This window comes from Nicotiana tabacum, chromosome 23, assembly GCF_000715075.1.
Source record: "Nicotiana tabacum cultivar K326 chromosome 23, ASM71507v2, whole genome shotgun sequence".
NCBI lineage: Eukaryota > Viridiplantae > Streptophyta > Magnoliopsida > Solanales > Solanaceae > Nicotiana > Nicotiana tabacum.
This window is the reverse complement of record NC_134102.1, coordinates 121,724,458-121,736,254: the sequence shown is the minus strand read 5'-3', so window position 1 is coordinate 121,736,254 and position 11,797 is coordinate 121,724,458. Positions and strand designations below refer to the sequence as shown.

General features: G+C 37.6%; 1 protein-coding gene across 2 annotated transcripts; it reads left to right on the top strand.

Moving 5' to 3' along the window:
* Window positions 1–252: 252 nt before the first annotated feature.
* On the top strand, window positions 253–11,161 carry LOC107791600 (uncharacterized). Of its 2 annotated transcripts, XR_012705978.1 has the most exons (8): window positions 253–580; window positions 1,097–1,235; window positions 2,009–2,142; window positions 2,229–2,766; window positions 7,011–7,192; window positions 7,849–8,285; window positions 8,619–8,707; window positions 9,068–11,161. XR_012705978.1 is itself a non-coding variant. In XM_016613681.2 (4 exons), exons 1-4 carry the CDS (start codon window positions 414–416, stop codon window positions 2,848–2,850), a joined length of 1,062 nt encoding a protein of 353 aa, XP_016469167.1. In that variant the 5' UTR covers window positions 253–413; the 3' UTR covers window positions 2,851–2,949. The 2 variants fall into 2 exon arrangements, 1 of the variants encoding a protein (XP_016469167.1); XM_016613681.2 differs by lacking the exons at window positions 7,011–7,192; window positions 7,849–8,285; window positions 8,619–8,707; window positions 9,068–11,161 and having other exon boundaries at window positions 2,229–2,949.
* Window positions 11,162–11,797: the final 636 nt, after the last annotated feature.

Sequence of the window (11,797 nt, the reverse complement as noted above, 5' to 3'; positions counted from 1 at the left end):
ACAAAATATACCAATCGGGGTAAATTTCGATGAAAAATTAAACAGATAGGTAGAATAAATATTGCATAAACTCTATCAATTCGGTAATTAGAGTAAATATAATATAAATTCTGCCAATCCGGTAAAAAAATCACTCAAGAGCAATAATTGTATGCTGGTCGGGACTATTTTCTAAATACCACTAATTTTATAAACATTCGGCTGTGTCAATTTTCTAAATACCACTAATTTTATAAACATTCAATCACCCGAATTATCATGTCACGAGGCCCACAAGGCCGTAACATAAGGAACGGGAAAATTGAAACCCGCATCACAACGGTCGAATTTCGCGTGATCAGAAGGAATCCAAACGCTCCGCTGTTTGCACACATTCTCACAGAGAAAGAGAAAGAGAAAGGAGAGAGAGAGAGATGGGGAAACGGAAGGGGAGAGAGCAGAAGAAAGTTGGAAGATGTGAGGGAAAAGAAGTGAATTTGAGTGAACAAGTTGAAGCAGGAGCAGGAGCAGAAAGCAGATTCTTCGCCTGCTATTTGCTAACGTCTATGTGCCCCAGGTTCAAGGGCCACACTTACATCGGGTTCGTTTCCTCTTCTTCCTTTATCTTTCTCGTTAATTAGTTCTAATCATTGGCACACAGCTACTGATAATGAAATCCATCAGATTAGGGTTCCGATTGGGGAGCTTTGGTTACTTCGTTACATCTTATCCCCTTTCATTTCATTTCATTTCATTTCATTTTCTTTCTCTTTTTTATTTTCCTAGATCCAAATTTAATTAAAGCTAACACTTGGCAAACCTTGTTTATTTTTTTTTCCTCGCACAGTTTTTATCAGATTGCCTAATTTGAAATGATAATCATCTACATTGCCATAGAAAAATTGTTCTTTGAGAGGTTTATGAAAATTTGAATCTTTTTTAAATTGTTTTCTGCAACCAGGTTATTTTTCTTGAACATTATTGTTGTCTGCAGGTTGATATCCTTTAATTTATATTTGAAGTCCTAAATTCAAGTAATAAATAAAAATTTATTTTCCTCTCGAACATAATGGATTATCCATGAATAGAGCAGGATTGTAATCCATCGTTGGTGCAGATTTACAGTGAATCCTCGCCGTAGAATACGACAACACAATGGAGAAGTGAGGATGGGTGCTTTCAGGACAAAGAAGAAGCGTCCTTGGGAGATGGTTTTATGCATTTATGGCTTCTCCACAAACGTATCTGCCCTCCAGGTACCTCTCTCTCCCGTGTTCTTTAGCTATGTGCATAATACATGTTTGGATTTGGTTTTTCAAAATTGGCCTTAGGTAACAGCTCTGAAATACATTTTTGTTGTTTTAGAAATATTTGTGATGTATAGTTTTGAAATAATCTTTAGATAAAAAAAAGTCAATCAGGTCCTGAATAGCTGTAGAGTATTATTGTTTAGTTACACTACCTGGAAAAATGAAACTAAGATTAATTTGTGGAAACTTAAAGCAAAAATATATCTTAATTAAAATTTTTAAAAAGCGTACTTTTCCATCAAATCTATACACAAATATACATACACATTGTCTTCGAGAAACCAATTTTCAGAACCCAAATCCAAACATGCACATAGTTCTCGAGAAACCAATCCCTAGACCATAATACTTTTAAAAGAAAGCTGAAAATAAATCCAAACGCTACAAACTGTTTTCATAATCATGAATTTAGTTGGTTACCTCTGCTCGCTCACATTGAATCTCTTAATGCAAAAATCTAACTTCCCCAATGTTTGTTGTTGGCTTAATTCTCATGTGAAATAAACAAAGGGGAAATTTTCAACTTAACTTCAAGTGAACCAATTGAGAAATAGCGCAAACTGTTGGAATTTCAGGAGGTTTTAGATGTTACAAAAAGGTTCATTTTTTGAAACTTTACATTATGCAAATTCCCTTTGTAACCTGAATTTTTTAAGGATAGACCAACTGAAGCTGGTAGGAGATATCAATTTAATTGTTTTCTTAATTGAATGTTGCAGTTTGAGTGGGCGTGGCAGCATCCAGTAGAATCCCGTGCCGTTAGACAGGCAGCAGCATCGTTCAAATCTCTTGGAGGAGTTGCTAACAAGATTAAATTGGCATATACAATGCTTACTCTCCCTGAGTGGCAAAGGTATGAAATTTATTGCTCAGCTTTCCTGAGGTGGACTTACAAGCCGTAATGAATTTTGTCTCATTAGTTTTGTTTTCTATGTTCAGCCTAAATCTCACCGTAAATTTCTTCTCCACAAAATACAAGATGCATTCAGCCGGTTGCCCTAATATTCCAGAGCACATGAGAGTCCAAGTTTGTGCGCTGGACGAACTTCCCTGTTATACAGGAATTGACAAGAATGAGTATATAACCAATGATTGGGAAAACAGTGACGATTATGTGGGGAGCAGTGAAAAGTTAACAGACGGAGGATCTGCAGGATCCACAACTTCTGATAGTTCTGCTAGTAGCGCTGCAGAAAATATCGATGAACATCTTGATTGGAGAGAAGAACTTTACGAACATGCTGAAGAATATAGCACAACCCATAGAGAGGATCCCGAGCAGACATATATTATCATTGACTCGCCGGTGAATGCACCATCCTCAATTCAAAGTGGTTGCTATGGTATAACAGACAACATAAGGGACAAATTCGAATTGAACGAAGAATTTGGTGGTAAACTTTGTCAGCAGAGCATGAATGCTGGTTTGTCTAGTGGAGTTGAGGTTATTGATGTTTTTACTCCTCCATGCTACAAGGTAAGTGGAGACAGCAAGAAAAGAAGACTTTCTACGGCTTGTCTTGAAATTATTGATTTGACAGACTCACCTATTTTTGTCTGATGTAACTAATATTAACCTGTTTTATTTTTACTGGCATCAGAATAATGAGCAACTTGTTTGAGACTGAAATTTTTTATTTTACTGGCATGCCCTTTAATGAACGTCTTGTTTATAAGTGAAGTATGTCATAAATTCTGATACCGTGGACTTGACTAAGTATTCGATCAAACTGTCTTTTTTCCTGCTATCCTTGGAACTGAGCTTTTAGGTTATGAATGTCTTTTTACTAATTTAAGTGTATCAAATATTCTTATAAAACTTGAAAATTTGTCTAACGGTAATCTTGATATTCTTTTATGACTTGAAAATTTGTGTAACGGTAATGTTGATTCTTTCAGCTGCATCCAATGGAGCTTCTATTTTCCCCTCTACCTAGTAGCCAATTATAGTGATTTTGTTTTCTATCTTTATTTCTCAGTTGCAAAAAGAAAATTTATTTTAGGAGAGAGATAACACTATAGTTTTAACATATGAGTAATTAAGTGAAAATTTGTTTGTATTCCGTTGGCCGGATAACGATCATAAATTATATTCCAATTCAATTAGGTCATTCATTTTATTCTGATAGCTATTTGTATACGGGTAAAACCGGGGCAAATGAGCACCCTGATTTCCCGGCGGGACAAACGAAGTAAAAATACGACTACGTGGGATCGGAATCGAAGTTGGGAACTTCTCGTACTAAGGCCCGAACGGAGTGCTCGCCACCGGTCCCGATGAGACAATACCCCCCGAACCCGGTACGAGCCCCATGACCTCGGAAAGCGCTACAAAACGGTTGCACACGACTAACAAAGGGTTGTGATATCCGCACCCAACCGGATATCAAGGCTGATATCCGCACCCAACCAGATATTAGGGCGCGAATCTCGCCCGATGTCGGTAGCGTATGAGTAATTGATGTACAAGGAGTATTTTTACCTTTTTTAGAATTGTAGTAAGGGTAAAACCCCCTACTATATAAAGGGAAAATTTCTTATTCAATGGACACTGTAACACACATATCAAGGCAATACAAACTTGTTTCTATGCTTCTTAATTATTTAAAAGTTCTTATTTGAACCATAGCTCTTCATATATATTTGGCTTCGAATTGAGGGTCTGGTTGAGGGGGAAACTACTGTTAAGCCTAAATCCTAGCCCCGACTCAACGTAAACTGGTTTGGTTATTTATCTTGTTTTTACTTCGCTTATCTTACATTCTTGATTACTTGTGTTGAATCAATTCACATATCCTTAAAATCACGTACAAATTTAATTGTTATACGTACGCTCTTAATTGTTATACGTACGCTCTTGTTCAGTGTATATATACATATATACATCTCTCTTCATATTTTCGTCTTTATATACATATACGTACGCTCTGGAAAATACATCTCCGTTCGTCTTTTCTCTCTATCGATACACATACACACAGAGTCTCAGTACATTTCAGTCCATATAATACCGGAATTCGGATATTGATGCATTTTCCTTTTGGAAAATTTACTGGCTTGAGTTTGAAACGTATTGTTTAGGAACGAAAGGCCTATGAATCTCCTTTTTTCATTCTTTAGAAGGTCCATTACGAGAACTGCAAAGCTTGACACTAACTGCAAAATCCTCAAGGCATTGATCTGCATATTTGTGCAAATACCTCTCAGAAATCGTTGTTGAGAGGTAACACCCACATATTTTCCCTTCATTTTGATTCATAAATGCATTAGTATGTCAGATCTCGTTTTCTATTAGTCATTTAAGTGCTTATCCTCAATTAATTTGTAAACCGAGTAATCACTCCTTTTAACTTGAAATTTGTTTATTGTTATTTTTTTTCACTTGGAATTATCTAGGATTCAGTTAATAATACTGGTAAAGTCCATCTCCGTTTCTTCTAATTGTCCTGATTTGTTATATATGGGATAATTATGGACTTAGGTAAGTTCTACAAAGTGGTGGCCAGACCGATTATGTTGTATGGGGCTGAGTGTTGGTCAGTCAAGATCGCTCATGTCCAGAAGATGAAGGCAGCAGAGATGAGTATGTTGAGATGGATGTGCGGACACACCGGGTATATAGGATTATGAATGAGTTTATTAGCGACAAGATGGGAGTGGTCCCTATTGAGGATAAGATGCGGGAAGCGCGGCTTAGGTGGTTTGGTCATGTGAGGAGGAGGAGCACATGCACCCCGGTGAGCAGGTGTGACAGGTTGACATTGGAGGGCCTACGGAGAGGTAGAGATAGGCCGAAGGAGAGGTGATTAGGCAAGACATGGCGCAGCTTCAGCTGACCGAGGACATGACCCTTGATAGGAAGGTGTGGAGGTCGAGGATTAGGGTAGTAGGGTAGGTAGTCTAGAGTGTTCATAGAAGTAGTTTTGGTACGTAGTCTCGCTTTCTGTTGGTAGTAGGTTTTTATGACTAACCGTTGTTTTCTTTCATTGTTGATCACCTTACTATCTTGTTGTTTTTATTCTGCTTTTATATGGCTTTTTGGTGCTGTCCCTTCTTGTCTATATTTTCATTAATGTGGTGCTTATGCTTTCCTGAGCCGACGGTCTATTGGAAATAGCCTCTCTATCCTCCCAAGGTAGGTTGGAAACAACCTCTCTATCCTCACAAGGTAGGGGTAAGGTTTGCGTACACACTACCCTACCCAGACCCCACGGTGTGGGATAATATTGGGTATGTTGTTGTTGTTGGGATAATTATGGACTTGACATCAAAATTCGAAATGCATCTTCTATTTGAATGGTATCCTAGAACAGTTGCTGGTTTGCAGTAGGTGAGCATGTCTTTTGGTAATTGGAAGGTAAAACTTGGATTATGTGATTTGACTGATGCTATGGCATTTTGTGGAGGCAATCTAGTTTCCATGTGTCATTGGCTAGGTATTGAGTGATCTTTTTATAGGAGTACATCAAAAGTTTGTAATTTCATTAGCTTTCTTGTATATGTCGATAAGATGATTATATCTGTTTTCGAGTTTCTGATTAAAACTTATAGTGAAACTCATCATTAAGTAAGTAATAATAGAAGAATATTTATGACATTTTCTCCACTTTATAATCATCTAGCATGTTAAATTTTGGAGGCAGAGATTAGCCATTGTATATTTTAACTTATTATTACTAGCCTGTAAAACTCATATGATTTTGACCTACCTGAGAGATTGTTTCACTTAGTATATGGGAATCATTTCCTTCTTTTTCCCCTCTGGTCCTTCTGTAATTATCTCTTCACGATTTAGTGGAGGCTGCAAGGAAGATTTCTGCCACAATGTTACAATGGATGTGTGGGTCAAGGAGGAAAGTCGATACTGTAAGTGTCAAAGGAAATAACTTGTTATCCTGTAGATATACCTGCATATTTCTGAATTTGGAAAATAAATTGTTTCTTTCTTTTTTCTTTTACGGAAATAAATTATTTCTTTCATGGGGTACTTTGGAAGCACAATTGAGCAAATTGCAGTTAGGTAGAACTGCAGCTCAATGCTCATTAGTGTGGTTTGTTAGTTGATCTTTAGTAGCGCATCTCTCTGGAGTTGGTAATGGATTTTAACGTAAAAGTGTGGTTAGTACAGTTCAAATGAGGAGTTATATAATGTATTATTGAAAGATGAAGATCACCCTTTAAAGATTAGAGCTCAAACATACTCTTAAAAGAATTAAAATATCGTTAATCCATTTAGTCCTGGCAGAACTCTTCTTTCGAAAAAGATAACCTCTTACACTTCCTTTACGTGAGTTTAATGGTGTACAAGCCAGGTTGCAGATTTGTTGTGATAATGGTCAACTCAAACCACCCCCCAAAATTAAAAAGGAAAAAGATATAAGAAAAAAAATATTCATCTTTCCTTGAAGGGTATCAGCTTGTTCTTTTGCAAGTTTGATTTGTTTCCATCATTCTCAGTAAGTTATTAATCTTATTGCTTTGGGAAATGTTCTCATATTGATGCTTTCTCTATTGATTTGTGTTATTATTTCGCGGGATGGAAAAATATTAGTCAAGAAGGTCAACGCAGAAAAGGTATTGAAACATCACACAACTGTCTTTATTTGTTCTGATAATAGTTTTAGCTTTCCTCAACATCAACACTGGTAAAGATTCTTAGAGAATGTTGTCTAACTCAATATACAGGGATTTAGACTAAGATGTAGTTGGTCTATCTTATAGGCAACAACAATACTTTGAGCAAAGAAAACGGCAAGAGCAGCAGAAAAAAGATGCCAGAGAGAGCTTCTTTGAGGAGAAAATCCGATGTAATCAGCAAGAAAAGAGTAGTCGTTCACTGGATATTCGGAGTTTACTAAACTTATCTACAGGTTCTGGGGAACATAAGTCAAATGTCCACTCAGGTACATTGACCTCAATTTTTCATCTCTCCAAAAACTTTAAGCATATAATAAATCCTTATGTGTGTTTTAGGGTGATTGGCAATAGCATTTGATGCTTGTTCATGTTTCTTCTTACGAGTTAGCTCAGAGATATTATGTAAGCGATTGTCCCTTTTGGGGCATCCGATAAACTTGGAATGGTACAGAGATATTACGTGAGATATCTTACTTCTCAAAGAAGTTTGTATCTCAATCTGTTCAGCCTTTGGAGTTAAAATCCCTTAAATTATTGAAAATCAAAATGAATGATGTGCATTTTCACTTTCTTCAAAACTCAAAGTAAACTTCTGAACTAGTTGCAAAAGTATGCAGCTTCATTAGCATTTAATGTCTTTGAGCAATTAATTTTATCAGGTACTGTTAGAATTCTTCTTTCATGAGTGTCTTTACTACCATTCATAAGTCTTTCAGTGATATCAAACAACCTAATATACATGTTTTATCAATTAGAGATTTCAATATGGGTTTGACTCAAAATTTGATTGTGCAATGTGAACATGTTAAATTGCATTTTGTCTATTTTCCTTATGTGATGAGTCGTACCTCTTCCCTTCAACTGCACAGCAATTCATAATCCCCCTTCTGTGGCCTAATTTTCTTTTGCATCACTATGTAAGCAAGGCATAGTTATGAGGGAAATGCCTTTACTCCACACAATCAGATGCAATGTGAACATGTTAAATTGCATTTTGTCTATTTTCCTTATGTGATGAGTCATACCTCTTCCCTTCAACTGCACAGCGATTCATAATCCCCCTTTTGTGGCCTAATTTTCTTTTGCATCACTATGTAAGCAAGGCATAGTTATGAGGGAAATGCCTTTACTCCACACAATCAGATGCTACAGCGTTCTTCGGTGATTCAAACCAATGAAGTCATCTCTGTTGGCTCTCTTCAACATAAAGAAGGTAGTATACTACTATACTTGCATTCTGGCAAAAGCTAGTTTGCTGAGGAGTATAATTGTTTATTCTTGTCATTCGGACGTATTGTGATCCATTGTCCTAATAGGAACTTCACCAAGCTCCCAAGATTATGCTACCTGCCCAAAGAAGTAAGTATGCTTACGTTGAGTGGATTATCCATATTGAATTGCATAAAAATAAAAATTCTCATAGGTTTATCCTTGTCAGATTGCATAAATATTTAAAAGAAAAGAACTCCTTAAGGAATCTTGCTTGAGTAAATTATTTTGAATGAAAGGCTGCCAAACAAGTGCAGATAAAGAAGCTTCGAGTTCATGCCTGACTTAGATGCTAGCAACTTGTTTGGATGCCTAGAATCTCCATGAATTGCATTCTTTTAGTATTTCACATGTTTGGTTGTAATGTCTCGGAAATAATCATTTTTGCTGAAAAAAGTTCAATTAATCATTGATGTTGCTCAGTACATCAGTTGGAGCACCTGGATGTCATGCGAAAGCTTTGTACAACACTGATGACAAACTAAATCCACTGACGAGCTCTACAGGCATGCGTGAGTACTATAAATGAATACTGTATAGAAGTGTTTGCCTGTAAGCTTGTAGTAATAACGTGTACAGAGAAAACTTGTTGAAATGGCTTGTCAAAATATATTAAGCAATAGGGTAAAAACATTCTGATTGGTGACACTTCCTTTTCAATTTCAATTTGTTAATAGAATTGGAACTTGGAAGTACAAATTCAAAATATTAAATCAAGGTATCCTTTTGACTATACGTGATAGAAGTTTATCAACTGCAAATAAAATGGCGTACTCCAAAAAGCACTTCCTAAGAGAATTCTCTGGTTTGAAATGCCAGAGCTGAAAAAATGATTCCCATATACTAAACTGTCATCTCATCTAATTCTGCAGGGCTATCTATCATTGAAATACTTGGTGATGATGGACCGAGCTCTGCGAGTTGGAATGTTCAACTCATGAAGGCCATGTTGTATTTTCGATTGAAGGGCTATCTACTTTATGCTCTTTATAGGAATCATTTTACAAATATCATAGAGTAGCTAATTATTTCTTCATTTTTCTTTCTACTTTATGCTCTTTATAGGGATCATTTCTAGTTTGCAGGGAAAAGGAGTGATCTTTCTTTATCTGTGCCTTCAGTTCTTCTAGGATGGATACAGTGTTAGAAGCCGCGCGATGCACGGATAATTTTAAAGAATGTTAATCTTATGAAATTATAAACGGATATATCACATTGTTTCAATAAATTGTAATTGCTATTTTATTTTTTAATTGTGCATCCCAATGTGGTTGCAGACGCCTTGAGTAGAAAAGCGGAGAGTATGGGTAGTTTGGCTTCATTTCAGCAGAGGAGAGGCCATTAGCTTTGGATATTCAATCCTTGGCTAACCGACTTGTGAGGTTGGACATTTCAGAGCCCAGCCGAGTTCTTGCATGTGTTGTAGCTCAGTCTTCACTATTTGAACAGATCAAGGCTCGCCAGTATGATGATCCACACTTAATGATTCTTCGAGAAACAGTACTACGGGGTGGTGCCAAGGAAGTTACTATTGGCGCGGATGGTGTTCTGCGACTTCAGGATCGTCTATGTGTTCCTAATGTGGATGGACTGAGGAAAAAGATCCTAGAGGAAGCACACAGTTCCCGGTATTCTATTCATCCAAGTGCTACGAAGATGTATCGTGATTTGAGGCAGCATTATTGGTGGAGACGAATGAAAAAGGACATAGTTGAGTATGTAGCTAGGTGTCTAAATTGTCAGCAAGTTAAATATGAGCACCAGAGACCAGGCGGCTTACTTCAGTAGATGACTATACCAGAGTGGAAATGGGAACGCATCACTATGGACTTTGTAGTTAGGTTGCCGCGGACCTTGAGGAAGTTTAATGCAGTTTGGGTCATTGTCGACAGGTTGACCAAGTCGGCACACTTTATTCCTGTTGTGACTACGTATACTTCAGAGAGGTTGGCCCAGATATATATTCAGGAGATAGTTTGGTTGCACGGCGTGCCAATTTCCATCATATCAGATAGAGGCCCTCAGTTTACTTCACATTTCTGGAGAGCAGTACAGAGTGAATTGGGGACCCGTGTAGAGCTCAGCACAGCCTTTCATTCGTAGACCGACGGGCAGTCAGAGCGGACAATTCAGATTTTGGAGGATATGCTCAGGGCATGTGTGATTGACTTTGGAGGTCAGTGGGATCGTTTCTTGCCTTTGGCCGAGTTTGCTTATAATAACAGTTACCAATCCAGCATCGAGATGGCTCCATTTGAGGTTTTATATGGTCGGCGATGTCGTTCGCCCATCGGGTGGTTTGAGCCCGGTGAGGCTAAGTTATATGGTACTGATTTGGTGAAGGATGCCTTGGAAAAGGTAAAGTTGATTCAGGAGCTACTTCGTGCAGCGCAGCCCAGACAGAAGAGTTACGCGGATTAGAAAGCGCGTGATTTATCATTTATGGTAGGTGAAAAAGTTCTTTTGAAAGTTTCGCCGATGAAGGGAATCATGAGATTTGGGGAAAAGGGGAAATTGAGCCCAAGTTTTATAGGCCCATTTGAGGTGTTGAGACGAGTAGGGGAGGTTGCTTATGAGCTTGCATTGCCACCCAGTTTATTGGGAGTTCATCCGGTTTTCCATGTATCTATGCTCCGGAAGTATCATGCCGACCTATCACATGTGTTAGACTTCAGCACAGTTCAGCTAGATAATAGCTTGGGTTATGAAGAGGAGCCAGTTGCCATTGTTGATAAACATGTTCGCCAGTTGAGGTCCAAGATGATTTCTGCAGTAAAAGTCTAGTGGAGGGGCCAACCAGTCGAAGAAGCGACTTGGGAGGCCGAGAAAAACATGCGGAGCAGATATCCACATTTATTCAGCACTTCAGGTATAATTCTAAACCCGTTCGAGGACGAACGTTTTGTTTTAAAGGTGGAGAATGTGATGACCCAAAATGTCATCTTTAAATTTAATAATTAATTCTGTGTTCTAAGACCTCGAAAAGTACTATTTATCATTCCTCGACTTGTGTGCGCAGTCTGTAAAATTTTTCGAAAAGTTTTTATGTGAAAAATGGATTAAAATATGAATTAGAGCTTTAAAACTCAGCTGAGTTGACTTTGGTCAACATTTTGAGCAAACAGACTCGGATTAGTGTTTTTGACATTTCCGGTAGGTCCGTATCATGATTTAGGACTTGGGCGTATGCCCGGAATCAAATTCCGCACCCGAGATATGGAATTTTTATGAAAAATTAAAAGTTTAAGTTCAAATAGTGACCAGATGTCGAATTATGTGCAAACGACCTCGGAATAGAATTTTTGATGATTCCAACAGGTCGGTATGATGATTTTGGACTTAGGAGCGTGATCAGAATTTTATTTGGAAGTCCGTAGTAAAATTCGGCTTGAAATGGCTAAAACAAGAATTTAAGTTTGGAAGTTTGACCGGGGTGACTTTTTGATACCGGAGTCGGAATCCAGTTCTGAAAATTTTTATAGCTCCGTTATGTCATTTATGACTTGTGCGCAAAATTTGAGGTCAATCGGATTTGATTTGATAGGTTTCGACATCGAATGTAGAAGTTGAAAATTTTAAGTTTCATCAAACTTGAATTGGAA